Source organism: Ursus americanus, chromosome 14, assembly GCF_024610735.1.
Source record: "Ursus americanus isolate L20-20 chromosome 14, mUrsAme1.1.p, whole genome shotgun sequence".
Taxonomy (NCBI): Eukaryota; Metazoa; Chordata; class Mammalia; order Carnivora; family Ursidae; genus Ursus; species Ursus americanus.
This window is the reverse complement of record NC_142140.1, coordinates 44,423,875-44,443,501: the sequence shown is the minus strand read 5'-3', so window position 1 is coordinate 44,443,501 and position 19,627 is coordinate 44,423,875. Positions and strand designations below refer to the sequence as shown.

Genomic DNA, 19,627 nt, shown 5'->3' with positions numbered 1-19,627 from the left:
TGGCCCCAAGCCCTTGGCCCAGCGGGGGGAGGGCAGGGATGGGGCACCCTGGATGAGCTTCCCGGGGCTGCCAGAGCAAAGGACCACAAAATTTATGGTCGCCCAGTTCGGGAGCTCAGAAGTCTGAAATCAAGGTGTCCACAGGGTTGGATCTGAGGTTCTGAGGGAGAATCTGTCCCATGCTTTTCTTCCGGTTTTTGGTGGCTCCGCTGTCCTTGGCTTGTAGACACATCGCTCCAGTCTCTGCTGCTCTTGTCATGTGTCCTTCTCCCCTGTGTCCCTCTGTGTCCGCTCCTGTTCTAGTAAGGACACCTACCGGTGGACATCGGACAGCCCTAAATCCGGGGTGAACTCTTCTCAATCCTTAAGAATTACAGCTGCAGATAAGGTCACAATCAGAGTTCCAGGGGACATATCCTCTGTGTGTGTGTGTGAAAAAAAGTAACAAAATTTACCATCTTAACCATTTTAAGTGTCCAGAACGTACTTACCAATTAAGTACATTCCCTCTGTTGGGCAGCTGTCACCACCATCCGTCCCCAGGACTCTTAGAAATCTGAAACTCTGCACCCATTAAACAGCTCCCCATTCTCCCCTCCCCCAGCCCCCGGCACCCACAATTCAACTTTCTGTCTCTATGAATCTGACCACTCGGGGCACCTCCCATACGTGGAATGACACAGTAATTGTCCTTTTGTGGCTGGTGGCTTTCACTCAGCATCATGTCCTCGAGGTTCCTCCATGTTGGAACCTGGGTCAGAACCTCCTTCCCCTTTATGGCTGAAGAATATTCCAGTGTGTGCAAATGCCACATACTTTCCCATTCATCTGTCAGCGGACACGCGGGGGCTCCCACACTTTGCTTATTGTGACAGAGCTGTTACCGATAACTCAGGACCCTGCTTTCAGTTCTTTCGGGTATACTCCTAGAAATGGAGTGGCTGATTCATATGGTGATTCTGTGTTTACATTTTGAGGAGCTCCATACTGTTTTCCACAGCCACCGCGCCATTTTATATCCCTGCCAACAGCGCACAAGGGGTCCAATTTCTTCACATCCTCACCAACATTTGTTTTGTTTTGTTTTTTATAGTAGCCTGGGGACATATCCTTTAGGGGCACACTATTCAGCCCCACTGCACACTTGGCTGAGCTCTCCCTGCACACATAGGGCCAGTGGCAGCCTCTGTGTCCTGCTCTGCTGCAGGCCTTCTCAGAGCCTTGAATGTGCTGAGATGCCTCAGTCTGTGATGGGCTGGGGCTGTAGCATTTTTCCAGAGCGTGACTGCACATGGCCCACCTGTGAGCTTCATGGGGGCCCTCAGCTGAGCTTGAGCATTGCCAAGCTTGGGGGCTGGGGGCATCCCGCAGAGGAACCTGATCAGGCCGTGGGGGTTGAAACCCCAAAGCCAAAACCACAGAAAGTGAAGTTTCCTTCAACATCTTGTCTGGGTTGGTCACTCAGATGTGCGAGTGAGGAAGTGGGACAGGGCCAGGGCGGAAACATGAAGAAAAGTGGAGAAAGCAGCCCAGCTTGGGCAACAGCAGGTGGCTGTGACCCCAGTGTTTCAGGCAGAAGCCAGAATGGGGGTGCCAAGAAGCAGAGGGACATATGAAACAGGCTTGGGGACCCCACGTGGGGTGCCTCAGGCGTGTCACCTCTCCACCCCTCTCCCTGTAGCTGCAGCTCTCCCTGCTCCAGAGCTACTCGTGTCTGCCCCTCATTCACCTTCCCACCTCATGCTCTACTGGAACCTGTCAAACACATTCCCACCTCAGGGCCTTTGTGTGTGCTGTGCCCATGACCCAGTATTCTTTTTTCTCCAGCCTTTTGCATGGTGTGGGCCCTCACTTGCTTTAGGTCCTGGTGCAACATCACCTCCCTGATCTCGCTCCACTCCTGGTACTTTCTATCTCTTCCTGTTCTAGTTTTCTAGTTTTCTACCTTTTTCATTACCTGACACTTGTTGGTGTGCCAACTGATGGCCCATGGGGGCTGGACCCTGGTCTATTTTGCCCCCTTCTGCATCCCTGGCACATAGTTCAAGGATGACACTCAGGCTGGCAAGGAGTGATGTTTGTTGAGAGGGGATTGGTCAGATGTTCCTGGCGGCTTAAACAAAATAGAGGGTTAACTCTTTTTCTGGAGGGAGGCCACCCAGGGTTAATGGACCAATGTCACCAACTCTTCGGGGACCCCCCTCCCCGGGTCCTACATCATAGTTGTGCCATTGTCATTGTGTGGGTTTCACCTCATGGTCCAAGGTGGACTGCACATGCTCCAGCCATCACATCCACATTCTGGCCACTGGAACTCAACACTCCCCTCATCTGAAAGCCTGTGAGACTCCCATTTGATCATATTTTCAGCCTGGAGCACAGATCCCTGCTCCTTCCCTCTCCCTTCCTTTGCCAAACAGGGCTGCTCTCTGCCAGGCACTGGAAAAACAGGTGAAGGGGTAGGGAGGTCCAACTAACCTGACCCAGTCCAGTGATGTGTGCGTTGATGGAGGACAGGCTGACAAAATAGGAACACAAGGGACACATCGCATCAGTCTATGGCACACCAACAGCCCCCCACCCTCTCCCCCTGCTCCAGCACTGACCCCGGAAACTGGGGGTGTCTGTCCAGCTCTGCCTCCCCGGTCTGGGGTTGCTGGGGGCTGCTGGGTCAGTGCTGGATCCTCTCAGAACCCAGTGTCACCCATCAGGGGCCAGGCACAGTGGAAGTGGACACCAGGATTTAGACGCCCCGTCCCTGTCCATCCGCCTTCCCTGGCCCACACACCAACTGCTGCCAGTCCTGCCTGGTGTCAGCCCTGCATCCCTCCTCCAAAGCTAGGATTCTAGGCTTCCATACCCCCAACCCACCCCTGGGGCTGCCCTGGCAGCCCCTGCAGAAACCAGCAGTTCTGAAGGCCTTGGCCCCAGGGGAACCAGGAGGACGCAGGTGCAGGGCGGGGCAGGACAGGGCAGGGGTGGGGCGGGCATTCCCTCCCACCCCCGACACACACATTCACACAGGGGCCATGCTCTGGCTTCCCAGGCTCTGGTCTCAGCAGCATTCAAGCTCCTCACCGGCGGCCCTGCTCCTGGGGTGTCCCTGATCCCAGAAACCTGGGGGCTGTGGGAGGGGAGGGAGTGTCTGCTTTGCTCTCAAGGGAGCCCCTAGAGACGGCAGCAGGATGGGTGGGCGGCCCTCGAGCCCCCTGGACAAGCAGCAGCAGCAGCACCTGAAGGGTGAGCCGGCATGGGGCAGGGTGGGAGGGGGAGGGGGGATTCAGGGCTAAGGGTGTCAGACACATGACAGTAGTAGGGTGCCCTACTGATGTGAATTCCAGATAAGTGATGAATATTCTTGTTTTGTATAAGTATGTCCCAAATTTTGCATGGGAGTATACTTATGCTGAAAAATGATAACTAATTTATCTGGAATTCAAATTTAATTGGTGTCCTGTGTTTTTATTTGGTAAATCTGGTAACCCCATTCGGGGCATGGGTTCAGGGTGAGGGCTAGGGACCAGGTGAGACGTGGCCCAGCCAGATCTCCTGGGATGATTTTCCTAGGTGGGCAGGGACCAGCAGGGGGAAACAGGCTCAGTTTCTGATTCAAGACTAGGAGGGGCTGGTGCCCTCACATGGTTGAGGACCTACTGGGTGCTGATTACTGAGGACACAGTGGGGTTGAGAATGGTTCCACCCTCCTGGGTTCATGATCTAGACCAGGAAAGAAGATCAAGTTATCATTACAAGAATGGCAGTTGACTGATAAGCACAGTGGAAAGCCCATAGGTTCCTCAAGTTGGGGGAAGAAGAAGGGGTGGATAACTGCCCACCAAGGATTGGAGGATTGTGATGAAGTTAGCGGGTAGGAGATGTGGGAAGAGTCTCCCAGGTAGGGGAAACACCTACACAGGCCTGTGGCGTGTCTTGCAAACACTCAGACCGTCCAAGTTTACACCATAGCCCTGCCCTCACTCACTGTGTGACCTTGGGTGAATGGCTTCATCTCTCTAGGTCTCATTCTCTTATCTGTAAAACAGGGATAGCAACAATGTCTACCTCATGGAACCATTGTAAGGATTCAGTAAATTACTCTATGCCAAGTTGGGTTTTTTTTTCTATAGTGACTTAAACAAGATAAAGATTTATTTCTCACGCCTATAAAGAGGTACAGTGGCAGGCAGCCTGGTAAAAGACACATGAACTCCTTCCGCATCATGGTTCTACCATGTGTGGCTTCTGTGCCTAAGACCATCTCATGGCACATAATAACTGCTGAAGCTCCAGCCATTGGGTCCACATTCCAGGCAGCAGGATGGATTTATGTCTTACATACAGCCAAGTGCACACAGGGGAACAGCGTGAAGGACTTTAACATTTGTGTGATCACTTCCTATCAGGATGCAGAAAGTTCTCTCGTGCTAGGGTGAGGCTTTTAAAAGATTCTGAAACTCTCCCCAGGGAAGGGACCAGAGGAAACTTGGGTGGGATAGATCTGTTCATTATCTTGATCGGGGTGATGGTTTCTCGGGTGTGCAAAGGTGTCAGATTTCATCAGACTGTATGCTTTGTGCAATGAAAGTTTATTGTGCATCAGCTATAAATTAAGCCTGAGTCACTTAATTCCCCCACCCCCTGCCCCCACGTGGATAGAAACAGTCTGGACGGTGAGTGGAATTTGGAGCACATCTTGTTGGGCGGCTTTGGGGTGATGGCGGGAGCTCACAAGTGGCCTCTCTGCCTGTCCTGCCTTCCCCCAGGCAGGTCTGCGGGGCCTGATTCCACCACCTGACTGTCCCCTTGCCCCTGCAGGCCAGGTGGACACCCTGCTGAGGAACTTCCTGCCCTGCTACCGCGGGCAGCTGGCCGCCTCTGTCCTGCAACAGATCTCCCAGGAGCTGGGGCCCCGGGAGCCAGCCGGATGCCAGCTGATGCGCAGTAAAGTGGGTGCCGCAAAAGGAGGGGGTGCTGAGTGAGGGAGGCTGGGGGGGGTGGACTTTGGCTCAGTTGGGGCCCTTCTTCCGTCTTTACCCTAGGGGGCGCCAAGATCTGGGAGACTTAAAAATTCATTCTTTAAACAAACATTCACTGGGCACCTACTGCAGACCATGGCCTAGGCTAGATATGGGGGGGCACAGCAGTGGTGGGGGTAGATCCGGCTCTGCACCCCCCCCCAGGCTCACAGTCTGATGGGGGGAGAAATGAGCAAACAATGAGCTCATATGAGCAAACATAACAGGTCATGATGCAGGATGACTTCTGATAGGTGCTATGAAGACAAGATGAAAGGCAGTGTTGGGAGTGGAAGGTTGTGGTGCAGGGAGGAACCCTCTGAGCTGAGATGTAAAGGATGGGAAGGAACCAGATCTGGAAGCCAGAATGGGAAAGGAATTCTAGGCAGAGGGCACAGCCCATGCAAAAAGTCTGAAGGTGGAACAATCTTGCCTTGTCTATTGGGCACAAAGCATGACCGTTGGACCCTCAAACCTTTGCACATGTGGTGCCCTCTGCCTGGTGCTCTCTTCCTGTGGTTCTTCATGCTCCGGCCACGCTTCCTCCAAGAAGCCTTCCTTGATTACCATAGCCCCTTCCTGGGTTGGGTGCTTCCTCTGGGATCCCCATCCCGCTGCTTTTCCAGGGAAGCCTTGGGTCACACATCTGCCTCCCTCACTTGTCTGCCCTGCAAGGGTGGGGGCCAGGCCTTGTCCACCTCCCCCAATATCCCTTGTGCCCACATGGTGCCTGCACATAGTAGGAGCTCAAGAAGGGTTTGTCGATGAAACTTAAGAGCGTGGAGCTGCCTGGCCCAGCTCCAGATTGTCTCCTGAGCCAACAAATGGCTCCACGTGCCCTGTACCACTCCCCCAGTCCTCGCCAGCCTGGGAAACGGGTCTTCAACCAGTGAGGAAACTGAGGCACAGAGAGGTGAGGTGACCTGCCTGAGGTCAGCCTGCCAGGAAGAAGCAAGGCATGATTTGAACTTGGAGTCCATGCTGGTTACGGACACTGGGTCCCCTGCCCCAATCAGGGCTCTGGATTTTCCCACCTTTCTCAGATGCCTCTTTTCCCAGCTGTGCCTGCCCTGGGCTGGAGGCTCCCCAGCCACGTGAACACAGAGCTTTCTCTCACCTGGGGCTCTCCCTGTCCCACTAGGGGCATCACGGGACCCCAGGTGTCATCCCCACCTGCATCATTTGCCACCTGTAGGTTCTGGCCACCTGGGCCCGAGCACAGTTGACATTGGGGTTCGAGGAGGGGGATTTCCCCTTGCTTCAGTTTGCACGTTTTATAATATACTTATTGTCATTTCTATAACAATGTTTTTAAGGATTTTATTATTTTTAATTTTTTATTTGTTTATTTGAGAGAGAGACAGAGACAGAGATAGCGAGAGAGAGGGAGAGAGAGAACAAGCGGAAAGAAGCAGACTCCCCATTGAGCAGGGAGCCAGACGCAGGGCTCGATCCCAGGACCCTGGGATCATGACCCGAGCTAAAGACAGACACTTAACCGACAGAGCCACCAGGCGCCCCCCCCCATAACAATGTTTTAACAATTTTATTATGAAAAATCTCAGACCTCACAGAAAGTTTGGAGAATCATTCAACAAACACCTGAGTTTCTACCTCCCCAGGAAAGAAAGAAAACATCACAAATACAGTTAATTTATTCATCGAATATTTATCGAGCACCGTCTGAGCACTGGGCTTTGCTCTGGGACCCAGTGATGAAACACATGCGCACAGTTCAGGTGGTCAGGTAGTGAGAAGAGCAACAAAGATAATGAAACAAAGTGATGTCCCACCCCGCCCAAGGCAGGGGTCTGTGGACAGAGGACTGGCTGTTTTGCTCGAAGGCAAACGACACTGGCTCCGTGACCCAGCAATCCCTCTTGTATTAACTAGCGACCGCGGCGAAACGACACATCCCACCGTCAGTGGCCGGAAACAACACACGTGCATTATCTTACGGTTGCTGTGGGTCAGGAATCTAGACACAGCCTTCTGAGTTCTTTCTTTCGGGGTCTCTCACAGGCTGCAATCAAGACCTTGGCCAGGGCTGCGGTCTCCTCTGAGGCTCAAGTGGCGAATGGCCTGCTTCCAAGTGACATGGGATGGCCAAGAGTCTGCCTCCCGGGGCTGTGGGGAGATGAAGCCAGTCTGTATTTGGAAGTGTCCCATGCAAGGGCTGTTAGCATGTGAGAAAGGGGAACAGTGCCGTAGTGGCAGCACCTGAGCTCCCTGTACATGGTGGGGCCTGGGATGGGGAGGGTGCTTTCTAGGTGGTCTGGACATGGGGACACCGGCCTGTGCCCCTGACACCCACTGGTCCCTCCTTCTGTAGAAGCTTCCCCGAGTCCGTGAGCACCGAGGGCCTCTGACTCAGCTTGGGGGTCACCCGCCTCGGTGGCAGCCGATCTTCTGTGTCCTTCGTGGGGATGGCCGCCTAGAGTGGTTCAGCCACAGGGAGGTAAGCAAGTGGCTCTTGTCCCTTCCGTTCTGGCCTCACCATCCCACTCCCCTCAGCATGGGTTTGGGGTCCAGCTCCCAACGTGGTCCTCTTTCCTTTCTTCAGTTACCTAGTATGAATTGAGGGTCTCTATGAGAGTGGCCTGGAATGGGTGACCATCTCTTGCTGGGCTGGGTAGGTAAACTGAGGTCCAGGCCAGGAATAGGGATTTACTCATGGTCATCAGCAGAGCTGAGGCCGAAACTATGAGAGGTCTTTGTGCATCACACCTGGCTGGGGAATTTGGGTGGGTCATTTGTGCCCCTGGGACTCAGTTTCCACCTCTGTGAAATGGCATGATAGTGGTCCAGGCCACATGGAACTGTGAAGATTCAATGAGATAATCCTCATATAATATTTAGGACTAGCCTAGGACACAGTGGGTGCTGGGTGCTTGACTACAGGGAGGAAGGGAGAGGGGGTGGAGGACTTCCCTAGCTAACCCTAAACCTTCCCCCAATCCCACAGTTGGGATGTGAAAAGCACAGTTTAGACCTGTCCCAAGCTGGTTCTCTGGATGCCTTTCGTAGGAATATGAAAATGGGGGCCATCCCCTGGGTTCCATGGCCTTGACAGGGTATACTGTCCTGACATCCCAGCGTGAATATCTCCGCCTATTGGACACTCTCTGCCCAGTTTCCTCAGGTAAGTTTCCTGGGACCTCAAGAGCAGGTTTCTTTACCTTAGAATTGTTGACAGTTGGGGCCAAATCATTCTTTGCTGGGGGGGGGGGTGCACCCTGTGCATTGCAGGATGTTCAACAGAATCCCTGGCCTCCACATACTTGATGTCAGTAGCACCCTCCCCACACATGCAAGGTGTGACCATCAAAAATATCTCCAGACATTGTCAGGTATCCCCTGGGAGCAGTATTTCCTGTGGGTGAGCACCCCAGCTCTAGTAAGAGAAATATCCACTCTCATCAGAGAGAGAAGACTTCGAACATTGGACGAGAATCAAAGTAGCAAGGGCAAAACAAGAAAACCTGGTGTCAGCGAACATGTGGGGAAATGGGCACTGGAGGGTGGGCTGCTGTTGAAGGCCTGGGGTGACCAGGGATTTCTACCTTCCAGATTACTGCATCTTTTTTTTTTTTTTTTAAGATTATTTATTTATTTATTTATTTATTTATTTATTTATTTATTTGACAGAGAGACAGGCAGCAAGAGAGGGAACACAGCAGGGGGAGTGGGAGAGGAAGAAGCAGGCTCCCAGTGGAGGAGCCTGATGTGGGGCTCGATCCCAAAACACCAGGATCACACCCTGAGCCGAAGGTGGACACTTAATGAGTGAGCCACCCAGGCGCCCCAGATTACTGCATCTTACTGTGGTCTCTCGTATCACTCTGGAAATCAGAACCAAACCCTGATGATTTACGACACCCCAAAAAAAATCAACCAAAAAGAAATTCACTCATTCCACCCCCCCCAACAGTCCTCCCAACTGGTCATTGGTATCACTTTTAAGCCCATTTTATAGGCAGGAAACCCCAGGTATACATAGAAAAACTGCACCCTACACACAGAGCTAACAAATGATTTGGCGGGGTTTGAATCTGGACCTGGCTGAGCCCCCGGGGGCAAGCAGGGCTCAAAAGACATGACAACTCAGCTCGATTCACGGTGGCTGCCCAGGCCTCTGGGTTAAGGAGGATGCTGAGGCTGGGGAACAATGCTGGGATGGATTGCTGATGTCTGTCTGCCGTGGGCCCACCTTCCCCTGGGACTGATCTAGAATAAGGAGAGCACAATTATGATAACACGGCTCATCCTTATTGAGCCACTGCCCACGCCGGGGACCCCTCCAAGCATTTCATGGGTGTTTTCTTCTAGTGAATGAATGATTGTGGAGTGAGTGAGTGAATGAAGACACAGTCCCCTCTGCCTGCTTTCAGGAGAGCGTACCCAGGGAGAGTCTGACCCCCTCCTGGAAATGCCGGTGCACTTCCCCCTGTTCCTGCAGCACCCCTTCCGCCGGCACCTCTGTTTCTCTGCAGCCACGGGAGAAGTGCAGCGTGCCTGGAGGCTAGCCCTACAGGGTGGCATCCGGCTTTGTGGCACAGGTGGGTCCTGGGAAACGCGAGGCAGCGGTGGGTCTTGGAGTCTGAGGTACGGTAGCTCGGCCCCTGCTGGCCATGGGGTTGTGTCTAAGTTTCTCATTTCTTTATTTATGAAATGGATTGTGGGGGGAGACAGAAGTGACAACAGGCATTTACAAGTGACCAGGGCTGCAATGGGGACACAGGCCCGTGGGAGCTTAGCTGGGGAGATCAGGGAGGGCTACTCGGAAGGGGGATGACGAGGCTGGGGTCTGACAAGTATAAGAGGCCAACCAGGTGAAGCAGGGGAACAGGACCCACACATATGTTGAGCCGGTTGTTGAGTGAACAACTGTACCAAAGTACAGGGGGAGCAGGGGACTGCAGTGCAGCCTGGGCTGTGACTGTCCACAGCGGATGCTTTTTCCTAAACCGTATTATGTAAGTGCCTTAGGGGCGGGTGATGGTCCTGGGGCACCGTGTTCCCTGTAGAGGGGGCACTGCTTGTGCAAGGGTCCTGAGATGGGTGAGCCTTGGGCCTCCTGGGACCTGGTGAGGAGGTGGAGGGCTTCCTCGCTGGGCGCTGGGCAGCCAGGCGGAGGTGAGAGCGGGGGAGGAGTGGGCTGGCACTGAGGAGCCGCCCCCTCAGTCCTGCAGCGAAGTCAGGCCCCCGCCGCCCGTGCCTTCCTGGACGCCGTAAGACTCTATCGGCAGCACCAAGGCCACTTTGGCGACGACGACGTGACCCTGGGCTCGGACGCCGAGGTCAGTGCCGACCCAGGCCGTCCCCGGGACCCCTCTAGGCCCGCCGCGGCGCCCACGGCCCCCTCTCCCGCAGGTGCTGACCGGGGTGCTGATGCGGGAGCTGCTGCCGGCGCTGCGAGCCCAGACCCTGCCCGGCCTGCGGGGGGCCAGCCGCAACCGTGCCTGGGCCTGGACCGAGGTAGGCGCGGGGTCGCGGAGGTGGGGCCGGGACACGCGGGGGGGTCGCAGAGGAGAATGGGGGCCGGACCCGGGGGCCCACCTTCCCCCTCCTCGCGACTGTCCCCTAAACTCTCCGTGTCTCTCTGCGTCTCCGTCTCTCTGTTCTCGCACCCCCGCCCCATCACGGCCCCGTCTCGCTCCTCTGGCCCGTGTGGGGTCCCCTCGGCCGGGCCGGGCAGCTCCTAGACGCAGTGCACGCCGCCGTCCTGGCCGGGGCCTCCGCCGGGCTCCGCGCCTTCCAGCCGGAAAAGGACGAGCTGCTCGCGGTTCTGGAGAAAACCATCCGGCCCGACGTGGACCAGATACTGCGGCAGCGAGGGCGCTTGGTGGGGAGGCTGCAGGGTGAGGCCTGGGGGCGGGGCCTGGGCAGGCAGGGGGCGGGGCCGGGAGCCTGAGGGGTGGAAGGGGAAACTGGTGGTTGTAAGGGTGGGTGTAAGGGGTGGGGCCGAGAATCCGGACCCTAGACCCAGCAGGGCAGGGCGGGGGTGGGGTAAGGGGGGAAGAAAGGGCGGGCACATGGGACTGGGTATCAGTGGGAGTCTGGGCGTGGCCGAGGCTCCAAGTTGCGAGACAAAGGCGGGGTTAAGAGGGGGGTCGGGGCGTGGAAAGGCGTTGGGTTAGGGATAGAGCGAGGGACACCCAGTCGGGAGACTGGTGGAGGCACAGGCTGGGGCAGACTTAACCCGGAATATCCCGGTCTGATGGCGGAGGCTCCCACTCCGCTCAGTAACCAAGAGAACCGAGTTGGAATCCGGACGCTGCCTCTGGGGCGTGCGACTTTGAGCTGATTGCTGCCATACTCAAAGCCTCAGTTTTCTCCGGTGTAAAAGGACAGAGGAGGGTGCTCCTCCTCACGCTGAGCCCAGGGCCGCCTCCACCTGCTTTGCGGAGCACCTCGTGGAGGAGACCCAGGCTACCGCCTTCCACTCCCAGTCGAGGTCCAGCGCCCTCTGGAGTCGTGCCTGCGCGGGAAGGTGGACGCACAGCTGTCCCTGGTCACGCAAAAGCTGCTGAGCACCACGGAAGCCGTGCTCTTGGCAGTGCAGAGCCTCCTAGCTCAGGGCATGGACCGCCTGTCCCGCCATCTGCGTGGGAGCTCCTCTGGCACGCAGCTGCGCAAGGAGGTGAGCTCCAGTAGCGGGGGGCGAGGGCGGGGTATTCATCCGATGCACGGGCAGTGTGTTAACTTTACCGAAGACTTGCGTGAACTCTTTCGTCTTTGTTTGAAAAGCTCTTTTGAAAACCTTTTCTGAACCTTGTTCTAGGCTGCTTTTTACTTATTGTAGACCACCATGCTATGGTCGTTGGGGGCACAGTTTAAAACACGGTTGGGGGGAGGAGTAAAATGACAAGGGTAGCATTTTAGCAACATGAGTCTGGAGTCACCTACCCTCAAATTCCTCCTCTTCCCATTTCTTTGTTGTCAGAGCCCACCCCATCCCCTAAGCCAGTGAATTCTGCTCCATGCAGAGCCCACCCCAGCCCCTAAGCCAGTGTATTCTGCTCCATGCGGTTCTTCTGATATTAAATGAAGGGCTACTAAGTGCCAAGAAAACTTCAACTCATTAAGCTTCCATTTCATAATCATCCTCCAGGAACTTTCCCTGCTCCCTCTCTGCATCCACAGCTACTGTGCGTCCTTCCTCACAGAAGGGTTTACACACCCCTGGAGTTGTTTGTCTATAGTTTATCCCCCTCAACTTCTCTGTGAGCTCCTTGAGGGCAAAGACCATATTGGATTACTCCATTTCTGCAGCCGCAGAGCTCCCCAGCACAGACAGGGCATCGGGTGGTGGGTGTAGGTGTGACAAGGGCTGAGTGTGCCTATTTCCTCTCAGTCATGCCAGCGCTGCATGTTATCCATTTTTTCAGGTTCTACCATTTTATGTCCATCACACCATACCTGTTACTTTTATTATGCATTTTTGGGGTAATGACTGAATGCAATGTGTTTCCATTTGCATTTCTCCTACTATGAATTGGCTGTAAGATCCTTGGCCCTGCTTTTCCATCGACTGATGGTGTTTTTCTCACCTGCCTGCCATTGGAGCCCAGGTTTACTCATTTGGGGAGATGCCGTGGGACCCAGAGCTGATGCAGACCTGCTACTGTGAGGCTGAGCGAAGCCAGGGGCGCCTAGGGCAGCTGGTGGTGCCATTCGGCTTCTTTGGAACGCAAAGCCTGGTGTTTGGGGCTCAGGATCTCGCACAGCAGGTGAGGGGGAGTGAGAGGCTGATGGAGGCAAGGGCAGCAGTGTCTACCGAACAGGTGCCAAGTATGTGCTGGGGAGACCGTGATGAGCGACAGACCTGGCCTCCCTCCCCGGGCGCACATGTGGCGGACAGGGCTGTGGTGGGAACACACGGGCTGCTATGGGAGCCCTGAGGAGGTGCTCGATTCATCTCCAGTGTAAGGAGGACCTCCAGGAGGAGAGGACTTCTGAACTGAGGCTGCAGGGGGAAGATGGCGGTGGGGTATGTCCTGGGTAGAGGGAACAGTGTGGGTCAGCACTGGGAGGTGAGGGAGTCTGCATATGGGGGAAATGAAGCCATTTAGAGACATTGGGTTGTAGCTTTCAAGCGAGGGCAGAAAGGTGGGTGATGTGCCAGCAAGGTGGATGGGCAGATGGGTCGGGGACTTGAATATGGGGCTAAGGGGCCAGGATCTGTCCTGAGGGCAATGGGGAGCCCCAGCAGGTATGTGATCAGGGGAGGGGCGTGACCAGATTCAAGATTTAGGATGCCCTACCCGCTGTGGGGAAGAGGGGCTGTTGGGGGCAGGAGTAGAGGAGGCAAGAAGGAGGCCTGAACCAGATGGTGATGTTAGTAGAGAGAAGTGGGGTGTTTCTGAAGGCCAAGGGAATGGGACCCGCTAATTGATATGGTGAGTAAAGGAGACAGGGATTGAGAAGACCAAGCGCTGCCTGGTACAGTTGTTCAATTTGTACACTGCACAAGAGCACTCAGCCAAGGAAGCTGAACTCCGACCAGCTCTCTGCTCCCCAGACTGAGCACCCTGGCCCCACCCTCCAAAGGGGAGGGCATTTTCTGCTAGATTACACATAGGTTCCCACTGATTGCATGCCTCCCAGGTCCTGAGTGGAGGGGGATGCTGTTTCTTGAGACAAAAAGGAGCTTGGGGAAAAGTGGCTGGTCGGGTCAGTCTGGATGCTGAGAAGGGTCAGCCAGGTAGGCGCGGGGTCTAGAAGGCCAGAGAGTGGATTCCCAGGAGGTTTATCAGATGTTCTTCCTGCAGCTCATGGCCGACGCCGTGGCCACCTTCCTACACCTGGCGGACCAGTGTCTGACCACAGCCCTGGACTGCACCCAGGCTGCCCAGCGGCTGGAGAAAGTCCGGGGGCGCGTGCTGAAGGTGAGGTCCAGAGGGAGGGCATGGCAGTGGGCCTGGGTGTTCCGGTGGCCACTGGACCGGCGCTGTGTGCCTCCGGCAGAAATTCCAGTCGGACGGCAGCTCGGCGCAGAGGAAGTTCGTCCGTGGGTGGCTGCTCTGCATATTCTTACCCTTCGCGCTGCGCCAGCTGGAGGAGGGCTGCAAGGTGGTGAGTGATGGGGCACGGGCGTGCACATCCTAGAGGACAGCGGAGTGTCTGTGTCTTTCTATAAAGTGGGCAGAGTGCTCCGTCCCTTGGAGTCACTGTGACGATAAGAGACTCTTGTTCCCTCAGCCCTGTGGTTGGGGTGGATGGCTCTTCTGGGCTCCCGCAATGCGCTCTGCTTCTCCCACAAGAGTGCTCAGCGTCTGTCATTGGAGAGCTGGGGTGGGGGCCCAGGTGTCATATATCAGGGGGTGACATGGGCTTCAGGGAAGGGAGGAGGCAAAGAGGGAATGTGTGGGTGTTGGGGGGTTTGCTGGGTGATCAGGGAGGCTCTCGCTGAGAATGACACTTGAGGAGCAGTGAACTGAGGGCATGAGCCATGTCCTGGGGGAGCGCGGTCCTGGCAGAAGCCACAGCACGTGCAAAGACCCTGAGGTCAGACGGTGTCTGGTGTGTGGGAGGAATAGTGAGGAGGCACGTATGGCTGGAACTCGGTGAGTGAGGGCATGGGAAGGAGGTGAGAGAGAAGGTCACAGGGGCCTGGTCACACAGGGGCATCGAGGGGGGGTCTGCCTCAGTTGCTGACAAGATCCTCTCGCCGAGGAAGGTGGGTGGGAGGGCTTGCAGAGACACCTGCCCTATTCCCATTGAGATGTGATGTGCCCTGTCTCATCGATCCCCACAACAACCTGAGGGAATATGCATCAAGGAGTCCATTTTAGAGATGAGGAAATTGAGTCTCAAGGACCCCCAGCTAATCAGGATCAAAGTTGCAGCCCTCCCCGCCAGCACAGCCCCTCAGCCACCTCTGTTCCAGGAGCTGCTTGAGTTCGAAGGAGATGTCCTTGCCGTGGGTAGCCCGGCCCTGACCATCGAGGGCATCTATAAAGACATTGTCCAGGGGGTCCTGCTGCAGAAGATCGATGGAGGTGAGCCCCATTCCCCTATGGCTCAAGGAAGCCTGGTGACCCCTGGCTGTGTGTACCACGCTCTACCAGCTTCCCCATCACCTCTTACTTCCTGCCAACACTAGCCCTTTGACAGAGGGTAGGACTGGGACAGATGGGGCCTGAGTGAGTCTTCGAGGGGCAGTAATGGCAGTTCCCTAAAGGAGGGGGCATTGAAACAAGGCTGTGAGGGGTGTGTAGGAGTTCTCAGGATGAGGGGAAGGAGGCAAAATTCAGAAACTGGGGAAGACATTTATATTTATTCATTCAGCAACCACTCCCTGTTTTTCTGGGCTGACACTGAAGCCCCCAGAGTTCTTGGATCTTCTGGGCTGGGGAGTGGCTCCAGGACCATCTCTTCTCCTTCTTGCTTCATCAGTTTGCTCATGACCCAATGCCTGAGACTGCAGAGATGTGTGCTGGGATGAGCCGTGTGAGATTGAGGGAATGTCGTGGCATCCACGTGGCTGATGCAGAGGACATGAAGGAGGATGGAAGGAGAGGAGGCTGGAGGCTGCTGGGGAAGGCGTGCAGGGCCTGAGATAACAGGCAGAGGAGGTTAGGCTTTATTGAGCAGGACTCGGGGAGCCATGGAGGGTGTGTGAGCAGACGGCAACAGTGACCAGACTGGAAGCCAAGGAGGAGGCTGAGGGCATGGTCCTGGAGGCAAAGAGTGGACTCAGGCAGCTCTCCCCTTCCTTGGGAGAAGGCCAAAGACAGTACGGTTCTGGGAGCCAGGAAGTAAGTGTAGGATGTCCTTGGTCTTTGGGTATCCACACAATAAGAACTAAGTTCCCTTAGAGAAGGGGCATTTTAAACGGAGAAAAAGCTATTCTTTACTCGGGGAAAAAAAGAAAATCCAGAAACAGGTAAGTTCAGAGAGTTTCTGTTCTTAGAGGTTTACATGTCCTTAGTGGTGTTCCGTCTTTAATTGACTTGCAATGTCTGGTTGGAGTGCTGTGTTGGCAGGTGCGGCTGGCAGGGGGCTCAGTGAAGGTGTGGGGATCGGCTAGCAATGTCTGCCATGGGCACAGGAGTGGGGAGAGGCTCATTTGAACCACTTGTTTTGGGTTCCTGGTTGAGACATTTCCTCCCAAACTTTGCCTTCTTGTGGCTTCTCTGAGAGAATGCATGGAATCTCCAGGTGGGTCCAAGGGTTTCTCTCTCACTTTAGAATTGAAAAAGGCCCTCGGTGCCAGTGACGTGTCCTGCATGCTGGACAGCTGCTCAGAGGCCCCATGGGACCAGACAGGAGTAGGTGAGGCCCTCACAAGCCCTTGGGACATGCCAATGAATTGTTGGGGGGTAGGAGGGCCTGGCATGGGGTGTAAGGGATGGTTATAAGTATGGATTCCTGGATGGGACAGCATATACCTTCTCTCCTGACCCAGCCAGGTTGGCCAAGCTCCTGGTAAAAGGGCAATGAGAAGCCAGTGTTTGTCTGGGCCACAGAGGTACTCTCTGACATGCATAGGAATTCGTGTCCCAGTTCTTCTCGCCAGGACTCCATGGAGTGTCTCCCAGCAACTCCCAGTTCCCAACACTGAGAGGGGAGATTGTGGCGCTGGGAGCCTTGGGTCCACCAGCAAGCAAGGGCTGCTCTGGGAGATGGGTATAGGGAGCTAGGCTCAGGGCCAGGGCAACCTGGCTCCTCCTGCAGCGAGCTCTCTGTTGGAGCAGTAGATGGATGTAGAGCTGAGGCTGACGCCCCTGGTGGGGCAGAGATCCTCAGCTCCAGCCGTGAGATGGAAATGTGTCATGGGGACTTCCCTGAAATGGGGCAGAAAACAACTGGGCCAACTAGAAGCAGACCGGTGGGCAGCACGGCTATAATCTGAATGTTCAGAACCTGGGCAGGTGCAAGGATTCTGGAACAGCTCACAGCTCAATCCCTTTGTGTACTGCTGTTGTGAGAGCCTTATGAACTCACCCAACTAAGCAGCTCCCACATTTTTCAGCCACAGAAACTCTAAGATAATGTGTGTTGTTTTTAGCTGCTAACTTTTGGGGTCCTTTGTTACACGGCAACAGCTAACTAACACGCAAATACATTGCTGATCTGGGGTAGCCTCCCGTCGTAGTCGATCGCTGTAGATAAACTGATGAATATAGACACGTGCTGGGATAAATGGAGATTAAACTGTCTTAGAAAGACTTCTGGGTGTCAGAATATTTGGGGATTCGCAAGTGAGGATGAGGGATTGCAAATGGGCCCCTTATTCTATTTGACCAGAGTCTAACCAGTGACGGCCACTTTGCTTCAAGTCTTTCAAACTGTCAGTGCTACAGGGAATGACCTTGTACATACTTTCCAGGCAAGTGCAGGTCTCCGTGGGCACATCCCCCACTCTGGAATCTCAGGGTTTCGAGCACTTGTGTTTGGCTTTTCAGCAGCACTCTCCAGAACACTCTCCACTAGGCTGGTGCTGCCTGGTGCCCCTCACCTGGGTGCAGGTGGCCCATTTCCCCACCAGCAAAAGCTACCAGCTGACTCAGGATTTCTCAGATCTTTGAGTGAATCATGGCATCTTGTTGTCATTTTTATGAGCATGTCTTGTTGAGATGAGATTAAGCACCATTTTGTGTGTTTAAGAATTGCTTTTTGCTTCTACTGTGAAACTTTATTCCTCTCCTTGGCTCCTGTATCTTCTGGGTGCTTGTAATTTTCTGCTCAGTTTCTTTTGCTAGGCTTCCATTTACTGAGCATTTATTATGTGGCAGGCATTTCATGTCTTTTGACATCCTGATGACACTTTCTATTTTACAGATGAGGAAGCTGAGGCTCAGAGAAGAACTTGCCCTGGGCAGCCAGGCTCCAGTGCCGAGGTCCAGCGACTCTGCCCACTGCCTCCTCCTGGAACATTCCGCCGTTGAGTCTTTGGCCACCTTGTCCTCATTCCCATTGGATAAATGTCTACTAGCAGAATTTCGGAGTCAAAGCATATGCACCATTTCAGGGCTTTTATAACCCTCATACTTCCACCTCATTCCTCTCCAGAAAAGCTGGGCTTTTTTTTTTTTTTTTTTTTACATTCCCATCAGCAGCATTTGTGCATATTCTCCATATCCTTTCCAAACACTCGAAAATTTCATAAAAGAAAAAAAGTCACATTTCATTGTTTAGTTTGAATTTCATTAATGATTACACTGAACCTAAAAATATGTTTATTGGCCATTTTTATGTTTGTGCTTTTTTTGTTTTTGTTTTTTTAAGTGAATTGCATGTTCATGGCTTTTACCTACCTCCTCTTCAGGAGATTTTATCTTTTTCGTATTGATCTCTAAAAACTCTTTGTATATTAAAGATAGTAATGCTTTGTTATACAGATTACAGGTACTTTTATTCCCAGCCTGCTATGGACCTTTGGGGTTTGTTTATTTGCTCCAAATCTTAACTTGGTATCAAGTTTCCCAGCTGAGAGTGAAGCATTTGCTGACTTCCCTGTGCTTGCCAGAAAAGTCATCCATCTCGTGGGGGTTGCCAGCTTCTCCCTATCACAAGCCTCCCAGCTGCTTCCGGAGCAGATTCCGGAGGGATTTCCCCAGGGTCCTTCTGGGTTCAGCTTTAGGAGGAGGATATGCACGCTCCATGGAGACGGTTTCCTCCCATTCTGCCCTGGAGCTTTCAGCCTCCCCGAGGAGAAAGATATTCTTCACTTTTCCTGACTTTACCCTCCAACTCAGACTTCTGAGATACATTTGTGCTTCACAGCCTTGTACAGCTGGGGTTTTTTTGTTTTTTGTTTTTTAAATTTTTAACCCAGAATGTGATGTTAATTCTGCAAAATTGGAATGAGAACTTGTCATCCTGCTGTCTTTGAGAAAATCACTATTTGCTTTTGGTTCTTAAAACCTTCCAGTCTGTTCTCAGTTTATCAGGGTATGGGACATGTCTTGTCACTCTGTTTTCCTAACTTAATATTAATGATCTGTCCTTGTTAGGCCCATAGAGTGTAACATGGTTTTTGCCATGTTGTTACAGAAAGTTTCAAACATAGCCCAAAAGCACGCTTCCACTGGGATTCAGCAGTGACCAAGTGTGGCCAGATTCCTTTCCTCCACTCCCTTCCCTCCCCCCACTCCTTAGTCAATCATGTAACCAGTACGTTTTAGGCTGCGTTTCCAAAATATTCAGCTAAAAACTGAACTTGAGGAAATGATTGTTGTAGAAAAAATTGGAGAACAGAAGCAAAAGAGAGAAATGAAATCGGAAGAAGGGGACAGACAAGAAGAAGGACATGGGGAGGAGGAAGGGCAAGTATCACATGACTCCCCTAGCGGGGCTGGGAGATTTGGGGCTTTTGGGTCAGGCCCACCACCCTGTCTTACTTCCTTAAGTTCAGGCCCTACCGTCCCTTGAGCACAAGGACGCACTACCTGCGCCCTGAATTTTACTTAACGATATTGGATCTTCTCCTCCCGACCGCCATATTAGCAAATGCATACCTGAGCGTCCTTCTTAAAACTTAATTTTTTAAAAAAGATTTTATTTATTTATTTGACAGAGACAGCCAGCGGGAGAGGGAACACAAGCAGGGGGAGTGGGAGAGGAAGAAGCAGGCTCCCAGCGGAAGAGCCTCATGCGGGGCT

At 53.8% G+C, this 19,627-nt stretch overlaps 1 protein-coding gene across 2 annotated transcripts; it reads left to right on the top strand.

Moving 5' to 3' along the window:
• On the top strand, positions 1-18,379 carry NIBAN3 (niban apoptosis regulator 3). Of its 2 annotated transcripts, XM_045778615.2 has the most exons (15): positions 1-3,240; positions 4,816-4,946; positions 7,348-7,473; positions 8,043-8,157; positions 9,407-9,574; positions 10,200-10,315; positions 10,389-10,493; positions 10,714-10,876; positions 11,468-11,658; positions 12,590-12,748; positions 13,790-13,906; positions 13,986-14,093; positions 14,908-15,019; positions 16,212-16,295; positions 17,805-18,379. In XM_045778615.2, exons 1-15 carry the CDS (start codon positions 3,186-3,188, stop codon positions 17,909-17,911), a joined length of 1,857 nt encoding a protein of 618 aa, XP_045634571.2. In that variant the 5' UTR covers positions 1-3,185; the 3' UTR covers positions 17,912-18,379. The 2 variants fall into 2 exon arrangements, with proteins under 2 accessions (XP_045634571.2, XP_087723293.1); XM_087867167.1 differs by lacking the exon at positions 16,212-16,295.
• Positions 18,380-19,627: the final 1,248 nt, after the last annotated feature.